The sequence below is a fragment of the Girardinichthys multiradiatus genome, chromosome 21 (assembly GCF_021462225.1).
Source record: "Girardinichthys multiradiatus isolate DD_20200921_A chromosome 21, DD_fGirMul_XY1, whole genome shotgun sequence".
NCBI classification, from domain to species: Eukaryota; Metazoa; Chordata; class Actinopteri; order Cyprinodontiformes; family Goodeidae; genus Girardinichthys; species Girardinichthys multiradiatus.
In genome coordinates, this window is record NC_061813.1 from 34,222,513 (window position 1) to 34,235,156 (window position 12,644).

The 12,644-nt window shown below is 41.3% G+C and overlaps 1 protein-coding gene across 1 annotated transcript in view; it reads left to right on the plus strand.

Annotated features, from left to right (window-relative positions):
• Positions 1-1,444: 1,444 nt before the first annotated feature.
• phex (phosphate regulating endopeptidase homolog, X-linked) overlaps positions 1,445-12,644 on the plus strand; it is a 40,164-nt gene continuing 28,964 nt past the window's right edge. The window contains exons 1-4 of the mRNA XM_047350325.1: positions 1,445-3,290; positions 10,485-10,541; positions 10,622-10,783; positions 12,183-12,266. Coding sequence (XP_047206281.1) covers positions 3,167-3,290; positions 10,485-10,541; positions 10,622-10,783; positions 12,183-12,266 — 427 coding nt within the window. The 5' untranslated portion in view covers positions 1,445-3,166. The remainder of the gene's footprint in view (positions 3,291-10,484; positions 10,542-10,621; positions 10,784-12,182; positions 12,267-12,644) is intronic.

Genomic DNA, 12,644 nt, shown 5'->3' on the forward strand with positions numbered 1-12,644 from the left:
GTTTTTGTTGTTTCCTGTCTGGACCGTACAGATGTGCTAACACAATGCCAAGTAGAAAAACATCAGCAAACAGCTTCCAGAAACATTCCAACAAACCTCTAAAGTCCATTAGACAGATGAGACCAAAGTGGAGATGTTTCCCTGTGATGCACGACGACATTTCAGCATTTCAGGCACGGTGGTGGAGGGCTGATGGTATGGGCTCGTTTTGCAGCCACAGGACCTAGGTATCTTGCTGTCATTCAGTAAATCATAAACTCTTCAATATATCAAAGTATTCTAGAGTCAAACGGCTGAAGCTTGACCCAAACTGGGTCATCAGCAGAACAACGATCCCAAATGCAGCAGCAAATGGCCAAGTCAAAGTCCAATAGAGTGCAATATGTTTTATCTGAAATCCTAAGAATTTAAACAAGTATGGCTTCTTAAGAAGGGTTTCCAACAGAAAGCCTAGAGATGTTTGGCCCTAATGCCAAGTGGCACAAAAACGTGCAACGCTTCAAATGCCTTGTCCAGTCTTCCTTATTTTCCTTATATTCAATTCCTCATTTCAAAGAAAAACTTTATCTAGCACTGGTTCTGCAGGGGTAAAATTAGATAAATTCCTGAAATGCTCCAGTGGGCCTGACTGTCGGTGCCACTGATACAGATAAAGAATGTTTAAAACGAGTATATCACCCCTGATCAAGTTTCTCCACGGAGGAGACCAAAACAGGCTGTTCTATAAAGTACTTGGTAGATGTCAGTAGTCGTGTTTAAAGCTTATTCCCTGTACCGGTCGGTTGCCGGGTCAAACTCCCTCTCCGTCAGTCAGCGCTGTGTCCTTGGGTAAGAAACTACACCCACCTTGCCTGCTGTGGTCAGAGGGCCTGGTGGTGCTGATTTGTTCATAAATACATTCACCATAACATCATTCATGGACTTATTTGGTTAAGCTTTCTTTTCATGTGTAGATATCTTGGGTCATTACCAACAGCATGATGTGAATTTCATGGTGGTGGCCCAGTTAGAAATATCTACACTGATTAAAAACTTGTTTCAGCAGCACATGCACGACTGATTTAGCCAAGAAATTGTATAGACATGAGTGTGATTATACCCATACCAGCACTAGTATTACACCCTAACAAAAAAAACAGATGTAGCAAACTATAATAATCCAAGTAAAGGTTGTGGTTCCGTTGGGTTGTCTGTGGGAAAATATCACATACAGGGAGCCTGGTGATTCTCCTGAGATTACAGAGCAGCTTCTTCAACATATTGTCTTTCTCAGACGCCGGGCCCGAAGCAGAAAGGCTACACTTTTAGAACTTCTCCAAACCGCAGAGCCTCTTCGGCTATGAAGGAGTCTGGCTGTGATTACACTTCCTGCATGAGCGGGCATGAGATATGACACATGGTAATTAGGGAGGGTGTTCCCCTCAGACATGTAAATACTGTGTGGCATTCACCTCAGCAACAGAGGTGTGTTTACCGAAGAAACAGCAGACTCTGCTGTCAGCGGGTTCAGCGAGGCAGAAGGCCTCATTGCAGGACAATAACAGGTTCAGCGTGTAAGAGGACGGGAGGGGACCGTCTTCCAGGACTTTGTGTCTTGAGTGTGTTTGTTTTAAGATCGGATCCTTAGAAAGCTGTTTGGTTTCTTCTCCCCCGTCTGTGTTGAAAACAGATGGATCTGAGCCTGTATGAGTGTTTTGTGTTGCTTATCTCGTGCTGAGGATAGCCTGGAGCGTTGTGTAAACAGACACAGGAGGGTGATGAAGAGGAGGCAGCTATCTACTGCTGTCTAATGCTTCACATGTCCCTGATTTACAGGCATGGTAAAAAGAAAGTACACCCCCTCCCCCTATTCAGATTCAGAGCTGTAAGGATCAGGTATTAACCTGGTCTGGTTTTTAGCAGCTATCAGTTGTATTTTAATCTTATCTCTAGTGTGCAAACACAAACAGCCTGTTCCACTCTGTCATCATTTACTTAACGGAAATGAAGTCAATAAGTCTGTCTCCTCTTCCTTCATTGTGTCCTCTTTCATTACTTGTGTCCTTGTTTCCTCCTTCCTTGTGACCTACCTCTGTTCTTTCATTATGTCCTTCCTTTGTTCTTTTTGTCCCTATTTATTTCCTTGTGTCCTTTGTCCCTTCATTGTGTCTCTTCTTCATTCCTTCGTTCCTTCCTTCCTTCTATCTCTGGAAATAAGTATCTGCAAAAGTAAAGATTTATGATGCGAAGAATTTGTGGAAATCCTGGCAGGAAAACCTTTCCTGCACAACCATGTGCCTCTTTGTGTAGGGCCTTCTTGTTAAGAATTAGAGCGTCGATCTGGGAGATTTCACACAATGAGATATAAACAAGACACAAGTAGCTGCGAGTCCAGATGGAGAACAATGCTGTGATGGTCAGAGCTTCTGCTTGATTAATGGTTGTTTTTTTTAGGAGAAGAGGAAGTCACGCCTATATAAGGACTTTGTGGCTGACGCCCCAAACCCTAATGAGCACGTGCAGAAAGAGATGTGACCACAGTGATTGGGGACCTGGGAAGGGGGGAGCGCTGGTGTCACTGCAGTCGCCACCTTTTAGGCCTTCAGAGGAAAGCAGAAACAGTGACGGGCTTTAACCTGCCCATCACATTAATGTGCTGTAATCAGACTTCCAGTGCACGTGATCCGGATTCTGTTCTGGTCCAATTACTCTCTGATCTGATAAAGTGTTGCAGAGCTCCCTGCTGTTCTCTACATGAGATTAGGCACATTAAACATCAAGCTTTGTTCCTTAACACACACCAAAGGTGCAACCAGATAAGGGGTCTGGTTTTACACCAAGGACTACTGCTCATCTCCCTGGGAGGACTGGTCCCTGGATTTATCACAGGGAGGGAGGAGAGTTGTGGCAGAGGCGGAGTGTTTGGGAATGGAAGGAGGAACAGTTAGAGGAGCCTGAGTGAAGTTTGGGAAGCTGCACATACTTTTGACAGATGGAGAAAGACAGAAGCTGTTAGACTTGTTGAAAAACAAGTTCTGTAGAAAAAGAACATTTTAATAGTTTTATAGTGTTTATTTATTTAACTCTTCAACTTTCCAACACTTTTTTTGGGCTTTTCAGTACATCTCCTGTGTGCTTGTCCATGTTTTAGGTTTTTTTTGTAGGTGTGTGTGTTGTATAGTAAACCATGGAGCTGGAGCATTTAGGAGGTGGGGGGGTTAAACCTGAGAGGGCCGTCAGTCGCCTCTACAAGATTGCTCTGGCCATGTGTGTGTGCCTCTGTGCTGCTCTTCTGCTCGGTCTCATACTGGGTAAGTCCACACACACACACACACACACACACTCTACCCTTTATCCTACATTATAATTTGTAGGGAATCTAATGTATGGTACAGAACGGTCCATGTCCTCAAATTGTAGCCCATGCAGAGTGCCATAACATGCAAGCACGCTGGTGGCTGGGTCCTGGAGGGTAACATGAGTCAAACTATTTTTGGGTCACATAAGGTTTCACATGTTCATAGTGTCCATTACGCCGTGTGAGTCAAAGGAAAGGGTGACTTTTGTGGAAAAGGAGTTGGTTTAAATATTACCAGGTAGGATTGTGTATTTAAATAACAAAAACCATGAAAATCAGGGAAAAAGCCATTTTAAATGAGTAGCTTGATTTTTTTTACTTCTTGAGTGTCTTTATTTTTATCTTCATTGCTTATTTATCTGGGACATTGTACAGGAAGCTTTACGGTCAGATGGTAAACCAGATTGCAGTTTATTTCCATCTGCAGCCCCAGGTTTAGGTTCAGGAGAAGTTAGGAGAAATGAAAAACATCAAGAGAAAATAACATACTGAATTCAATAATATCTATGTGTACCCTGCTACAGCAAACCCATCAGCTTTAAGTTTGAACTTTGAATAGGCCACCCTAACACACATATGCTTTGATATAAACCATTCCTCTGTATTTTTAAAGTCGTCCTGCAGGAAGCTGAATCTCCGCCCCAGTTCAAGTCCCAGTCTCTAACGAGCTTTCCTCCAGAATTGCTTTTGGTTCCTGACCATCCATCTTCTTATGAACTCTTATCTTACCCTGTTAAAGAATTGGAGCCCCTTACTATGATGCTCCCACCACCATGTTTCCCCATGGAAATTGTATGCTCAGAATGGTGTGCAGTGTTAGTTTTCTAAAACCCATTGCATTTACCATGTAGGTCTACAAGATAAATGTTGGTCTCATCTGAATAGAGGACCTTTGTCCTAATGATTCCTCCGTCCCCTGCAAAGCTTGTGGAGAACATTACTTAGGACTTCTCCAGGCTTTCGTTTTGAACAGTGGCTTTCTTCTTCTTCTGTAAAAGACAGATCTGTGGACATGGGCCTCTTGGCTGCATCTCTGATGAATGGTCTTTTTACCTAACTTTTAACTTTAGATGGACGGCCATGTGTTTGCAGTTTGTGTCAAACTCTTTACATTTGCAGATAGGTGATTGATCAACACTCTGTTAGATGTTCTCTAACGTTCTCTATGGAACCTCTGAATCCTTCACAGAACAGCTGTTTTTATGCTGAGAATAAATTACAGGGGGTGGCATTTTACTGGCATTTACTCACCTCTAAAGAAAACTGATTGCACTGGGTTTTGTTTAGGGGTATCAAAATAAAGAGAGTTGTATAAAAATGTATGCAACACTTTCTGAAATTGTTGAAAACCATGAATCATTTTCCTTTCACTTCAAACTGCTTTTTTGGGGTCTATTTCATAAAATCCCAGTGAAACACACTAAAGACTAAATACAGGCCACGCATACAAGGAAATCAAAGGAAATTGATCTATAAATTTGTCAACAAAAACAGTTCTGGGTAAAAAAAAAAAACAGACATAAATATTGAACACACCCACAGAACTGTAACACATACTTTGTGGAAACGCTGTTTCTGGTAATGACAACTTCAAGACATCTCCTGTATGGAGATACTAGTCACATGGCTTGCTCAGGTGTGTTTTTGACCCATTCTTCCACACAAACTGTCTTCAAATTTTTAAGGTTTTGAAGGTCCTTTCTATGGGATCTGATCTTTAGTTCTAGCAGTTTTACTTCATTCTCTAAAATAAATAACATTTCTCCATTCATCCTTCAGTTCAGGGGCAAATCTACAGGGTAGCGGGGCCAGGAACCCCTACTGTAGAGCCTTGTACCCCCAGCTGCCCTCCTACTTCCGTGTCCATAAACTACTTGGAATTACTAATCGCTTGTTTGTCCAAAAGCCTCTGACAGCCTTCAAATTGAACATTAATTTACCAAAAATGTATAATTGTAGATATATTCTGAGGTCCCTGAAAATCTTAGTTACGGCCCTGCATCATACACCGTTTTTATCTCAGGCCCATTAACGAGGCAGTCTGTCTGCAGCCCAGCAGAGTGGAGCAACTGAGCTGTTCAGGTTTCTGTAGTTAAACCCAGTTTGTCCAGGTGAAAAGGCTACTTAAGTTTGTGATGAATGAAATATCTCCTGAATCGACCAACGTTCACGGTGTGATACGTTTATTAAACGTTTAACAACAGTGACTTATCATATTTCCCTTGTTAGTTTAACTGACAATGAGCACGATAAGAGTTAACGGAAAGTTTAGCTATGAATATAAATGTTCGGTTGTGCTTTTTTTAGGGGCTGATCACTATATGATCAATATCACAGAAATGAGGCACAATTGAACCACGTTACATCCGGTCGGTCAGATCGGGAAAATAATAAACTGGCTGCCAAGAGAATAAGATTTCTAAATATACCTGCTGGTGTGACCTGTGTCAATGTGATCATGGTTTTACATTGTTATAGACTTCTTGTGGTAATAAATGGGCAATTTTTTCCAACTATCAATGCTTGCATATTGCAGATAACAATGAAAAGGAAATTTAAAAGTGGAAACATTTCCAGTTTCTTTGGCAAAAAAGTGAGGGATGTGAAGGAAGAATGACAGAGAGACCAGGAGGGTCACAAGTGAAGGAGGCCACTGAAAGTGCAACAGGTGAAAAAATGAGTGAAGATGAGAAGATTTCAGAGTTAGAGAGAAAGAAAGAAGACAGAGGAAACGGATGAAGGAGAGAAGGAAGGAGGGGAGTCAGGGAATCCAGCTTTTCCAGCTGGACCACCTGGTGTGAATTTGTTCTCTGTATAAATTCCAGTGCAGAGAAATTAGATGTTTCAATGAATAACATTTTTGCACAAGTATACAGGCGGCGTTAGATAGTCCAGGCTTCATAGATGTAGTCAATTTATGTTATAATTTGATGTCATAATAAAAATAAATCCTACAACGCAGAAACGCAGTGAAAACTGTATTAGATCATTCTAATTGTCACTATATATTTTTTAGATCAATGAACTTCAACGATGAGGTCATTGCCACCCTGCCTAGACCTTTTGTGCCTCATTTGCTCCTGCATGTAAAGTTTTCTAGATCTGCCACTGCTTTGGTTATATGAAGTTTGTCAGTATTATGTGCTGTAAGAAACCCATCATGATGCTTTGAATGTCTTGTTACTGAAAAGCGCTATATAAATAAACTTATCTTACCTTGAGAGAAAAGATACTTACCTCTAAAATAAAAACTAGCCATCTAGCCATTACAACTCCTTGACTCTTCACATTTTCCGACGGTCCCTTTTAGATTTATAATAATTGTCTGGTTAATGTCCCAATGGGGGGCCTAATTTTACCTGTCGGACAGTTGGCCCTACTTTTGGCTCAGTAATGCTTTGTTCAACTCGATGAATGCAAGGTCCTTTGCTTGGAAAGAAACCCTAAAGCAATGCATGAATCTGCATCATGGGCATGGATCTCATCGATTGAAAGGATTTTGTTTCAGAGGTCTTGTCTTAAATTTATGTAAATCTGCTTGGATCACCACCCCTGTGAGGAGTACCTACTGTTTGAATACCCAACTTTCTAAGTGATGAACGATTGACCCTATAGCTCTTTGAAAATAGCTTTGTTGTCATTTATGTTCAGTGCAGGAAGTGATCAAGTCATCAGACCAGCCTTCGGACATGCTGCACTGCATAAGTCACAGAAGCAAGAACAGCATGCTGTGTCAGAGACTAAAATGTTCCCACATTTCCAGCAGAATCAGAAAGTTGCCGAGTTTGCTTTTTACTTACTCTTTAAATGAGAGATTTAAGTAAATATGCTTGTTGTGAATGTGTCCTGTGCGCATTTCTTTCTGATCATTTCTCCACAAAAATAAAGTTCAAAAATACAGAAATCATCTTTGTCATCTGGACAAAGCCAGTAGCACTGTGAGGATCATGTTCTTTGATTTCTCCAGTGCATTTAATACAATCCAACCTGATTTGCTTTGTCAGAAACTCCAGAAGACTCAGGTGGAGGCCTCAACAATCTCCTGGATCAAAGACTACCTGACAAACAGACCACAGTTTGTGAGACTGAAGGGTTGTGAGTCTAACCAGGTAGTCAGCAGCACAGGAGCACCACAGGGGACTGTACTCTCACCATTCCTTTTCACTTTGTACACCTCAGACTTCCAGTACAAGACAGACTCCTGTCATCTGCAGATATACTCAGATGATTCTGCAGTCGTGGGGTGGATCAGAGATGGACAAGAAGCTGAGTACAGGAAGGTGGTGGACCGCTTTGTGGCATGGTGTGGAAACAATCATCTCATTTTGAACGTGACTAAAACAAAAGAGATGATTGTAGATTTTAAGAGAAACAGGATTAAGTCAAAAACTATTTCCATCATGGGAGAAGAGGTGGAGGTGGTGGAGGAGTATAAATACCTCGGTGTTCACCTGGACAACAGACTAGAGTGGAGATGCAACTGTGAAGCCATCTACAAGAAGGGACAGAGCAGACTGTACTTCTTGAGGAAGCTTAGGTCCTTTGGTGTTTGCAGCAAGATGCTGCATATCTTCTATAAGTCTGTTGTGGAGAGTGTGATCTCTTCTGCCATCATCTGCTGGGGAAGCAGCATCAGAGCCAGGGACTTAAAAAAGCTCAACAAGCTGATAAAGAAAGCTGGCTCTGTTCTGGGGACTCCTCTGGAACCTCTGGAGATCATTGTGGAAAGACGGATTCTTCATAAAATGAAGAACATTATGGAGAACCCTGAGCATCCTCTTCATGAGACTGTCCTACAACAACAGAGTGTCTTCAGTCAGAGGCTTCTTCAGATCTGCTGTAAGACGGAGCGCTACAGGAGATCCTTCCTGCCCACAGCCATCAGCATCTACAATGGCTCTTTGAGGAAACCTTCATAATATGAGCTATAACAACATTTAATTTCCCTTTGGGATTAATAAAGTATTTTTGAATTGAATTGAAATATGTTGTTTTTTTTATCAACTGATGAAACTCAATATTGCATGTTCATCTGTAAGCCTTTAAAGGCTGATGAGTGTATTTAAAAAACATTTTCTTTTGGACGCTCAGCATGCTATTTCAAGTCCTAATGTGGAGCAAAGCTAATGAGCTGTCCACTTCCACTGGAAACAATTAAATTTCCCAATATGAGGATTTTGGGGGCATGGAAGCAGCATCAGTGGTGAGGATGGTCATAGCTGCAGGGGCTCATGCGCCGGTCTTGGGTGGGGCGTGTATTGTGTCTTTTTGTTATTGAGGGAAAGCAGCATTCTTGTGGCCATACTGAGGAGCAATTATCTTATGTGCCCATGCATGCAGTTCCAAGCTCCCACTCTAATGGAAACGCTCCTCAAGTTTCCAACTGTTTGAGTGAAGATACTCTGGCTGCTTTGACTTGTTTAGGGTTTATTAATTAGGAAAGACTCTTTGATGTGAGTTATCACCATCGTCGGGTCTTTTGTGACTTGTTTTCAGTGACCACAGCGCTTACGGAGTCATTAATGCATGTTTGGATCAGAAGTGACCACAACATGGAGTGATTCTGGAAAGCACCTCCAGACCGGCAGCAAGAGACGTGACCCACTGAGGTCAGACATCACGGCGCAGCTCAGACCCACTCCCCTCATCCATTTACAATGAGGGTTTGGTTTCCAAATACAGTTTGCCGGCTCACTTCTTGCGTTTTTTTGGAGCCATTGTTAAACACAGAACTGCATTACACCAGATGCTGGAATGTCGAACCTTCTAGGAAAGTTCTAGAAATGGAACGGAACCGGTAAACCTGTGGTCGTTCTGCCAGGAGAATAAACAATGTGTGGTTTACTGGGTCTTATTTAGTGTGCTATGACCATCCTCACCACTGATCTGCTTACCCTTACTGCAAGTGTGTTAAGTAATCATACCTTACAGCAGAGCTGAGGAGGATAATAAACCGTCATGGGAAAAAAGTTTCCATCCATAGGGAACAACTAAGTACATTCCCACTCAAAGTATCCCATTGCTGCTGATCAAATGTGCTTGATGGATCATTAGCAGGTCTGACCACCTCTATTAAAGCTGGAGTTTTTGCAGTTTGTTGGATTGGATTACACAGGTGTGAGTTAACACAATGCCAAGAGGGATAAACATCAACAAGTTTATCTCAAGGTCAGATCATTCAGGGTTCAGAGAAAGAGCCAAACAACAAGAGATCCATCTCAAAAATTAATACCTGTTCAATTTCAGGACAGTATAATTAGAAAATAACTGACCAAGTGTGGCATGTTGGCAAGAGCTGCCAATTCAAGATTGCAAATTTACACCTGAACGATCCACAAGATCTTTTTAAAAAAAAGGTCCTTTGGACAGATAGGACCAAATGAGAGATGTTTGGTGACAACACAGCATATTAGCAGAGGTAACTCACACCAACTGTATAGGAAGAGGTGGGGGGCTGATGGTTTGGGCACCTTGCAGTCATCGAATCAATCATGACCTCCTGTGTATACTAAGGTATTCTATCTGTCTGACAGCTGAAGTGTGGCCCAAACAGTGTCATCAACAGGACAACTATAGCTAACACAGCAGCAGATCTCTAAGAGAAAGTCTGAAAATGAAGAAAAGGGTGTTTCAATGGCCCAGTCAAAGCCCAGATGTCAGCCTGGACGAAAATGCTGTTTTGGAGATTTGAGAAATTGAAAGTCATATGGAAATTCACTACTGAGAGTTATTGTTGCAGAAAGTGGTTCTACACCTCCGTTCAGAATCCATGCACACCATATAAGTTAGAAACTCCATTTGTGTAAGATTGCTTATGTTTAGATGAAACAAGTCCCATACTCAGTAACTGGGCAGTGTCCCTTTGCTTGGTCCAAACTCATTTAACTGTTTGCTCTGTGTGAGAGCTCTCCAGATGTATCAGCTCAACTGTGGTCTGACTTTGACCCAGTTTGATTAAAAACGCCCCTCTGACACTCCCCTCTGATTTGAGTACTTCTTGCATAATCAAGAGTCTTATACAATAATAATGCAGATAAATTTTACGCAAATACACTAGACAAAGAAATTTGTTACTGTTGAAAAAACGTTCTTAAGATTTTTTATATTCTAGGTAATAAGACTAATAGAAATGTTTTTTCTCCACCAGTCTCTCACAAATCCAGTCAAGAGGAGTTCTGTCTTTCCCCAGAGTGCATTGAAGCAGGTGAGGAAGAGTTCTCAACTGTTGCATTAGCTTTATGTGCTCAGCTGTTTGGATCAGAACATTTTTCTTTTATTTTTTAGCGGGGTCTATACTGAGTAAATTAGACGGGTCTGTCAACCCCTGTGAGGACTTCTACACGTTCTCTTGTGGCGGTTGGTTGAAGGACAACCCGATTCCTGAAGACTCGTCTTCACACGGCATCTACCCCTGGCTGAGGCAGCATGTAGACATAAGACTGAAAGGTGGGAGTCTTCCTCACTTTTCAATATACATGTTTCCGAATATGAGAGTACCCAGGCTGAGCTGAGGAAGATCTCTGTTAATATTAATACTTTGTTTAGAGGTCATCCATCCGTCCGTCCGTCCGTCCATCCGTCCGTCCATATGTGTAGGAAGCCTGGATATAGTTACTAAGGTTCTAGTGTTTAAACTTTAGAACCCGACCCATAAGCTAAACACCTCAACATAAGTTTAAGAGGGGTACATTAAAATAAAATAAAAACAAATGTCAGATATAAAAAAGTATTAAAACAATGAAACTCAACACTTTTGGGCAGACCAACTGAGCTGGTCTAGTTACTGATGAGTTAAACTACCCCACTGAGAGTGTTCAGTATATGAGTTAAGGTCCTTAAACTGCATAGATTCACAAACGCAGGTGGAAACAGCCCTGTTAAATTATGACCTGACGAAGATTGGCATTACTGAGCCTTAAGATTCAAACAAAACCCATAATTTTGAGTCTTATGAACCATTTCTGTCTTGGTTTGTTGACATGTTTTGGATTATTATCCTACTGAAACACCAAACAATGACCCTGTTTGGGGTTTCTGTCACAAAATTTGTATTTTAAATGTTCTGGGAATTAAAATATTTAATATCATAGTACTGTGGACTCTACAAACATTCACAGGACTTTTGGAAAAGGAAAAAGGGCCACAGAATCACATATCCAACACTATACTCAACTGTGGACATAAGGTTCCTTTCCACATATTCCTCCTGTGATTCACACCAGACCCACCTGGAGTGTTGTGTGTAAAAACAGGTGTTTCAACACGCAAAACAATTATAAATCCACCATTTTCCCCTTTAAACCTAGGTTTACACTAAGTCCCACAGGGCTCATTTAGGCCCTCTTCTTTTTTCCATTTTTCTGCTGCCACTTGGCTCCATTTTCAGGAAACATGGAGTTTCCTTTCATTGTTATGCAAATGATATCTAAAATAATCTCCCCCTTAAAAAGGCAAAGAGTAACCCATTAAATTCTTTGTTTAAATGCCTTGATATAAAGGCATGGACGGCCTTGAACTTTCCGCATCTGAATGAACAAAAATCACAAGGGATGGTTTTTGGTAATACATTCGAGAACTCCTCCATAAATCTTGATAACTTGTCTCAGTATGTTTGGCCGATCATCACAAACCTAGGACTTAAAATGGATGCAGACCTGAAACTTGACAATCAAATTAGGGCAGTTGTAAAAATTTGTTTCAGGTCCCTACCTGAAACAGAAGCCAGAAAAACACAAAGATGCGTGTTTCAATTAGCCAGGGATTTCTAATGACACAAATGTCTTACAAAAAAGCCACATATACCAGACAAATGAACTGTTAACTGACACTAGTTTTTCTCTTACAGACTTGTTAGAGGCTCCTTCGGATGCAAAAGAGCTGGAGGCTGTGACCAAAGCCAAGATCCTGTATCGCTCCTGTATGAATGAAAGTAAGTCGTACTCTTGCATCCAGCTTAGTGCAAAGGGTTTATGAGGGCTGTGTTTGTGTAATTGTTGCACTTGAACACAGTATTTAGTCACATCTAATCATCAGCTCCTGTAAGTTGACCTGAACTCCTAAACTGGCAGTTCCCATAAAGTTACTGATAGTGAAAGTGAAAGTGACAGAACCCCTGGCAATAAATATGGGATCATTGCTATCACAGGAACTTCAGTCAGTTGTTTGACTTTGTCATAAGCTCTAGAGCTCTTACATGGATCGAGATCCAGACTGTTTGCTTTTCATGTCTTTGTGTTGATCTGCCTTTATTGAAGAAAAGTTTTAACACTTTGCTCAATGAACAAATGCAATATCCTGAGAAATAAAT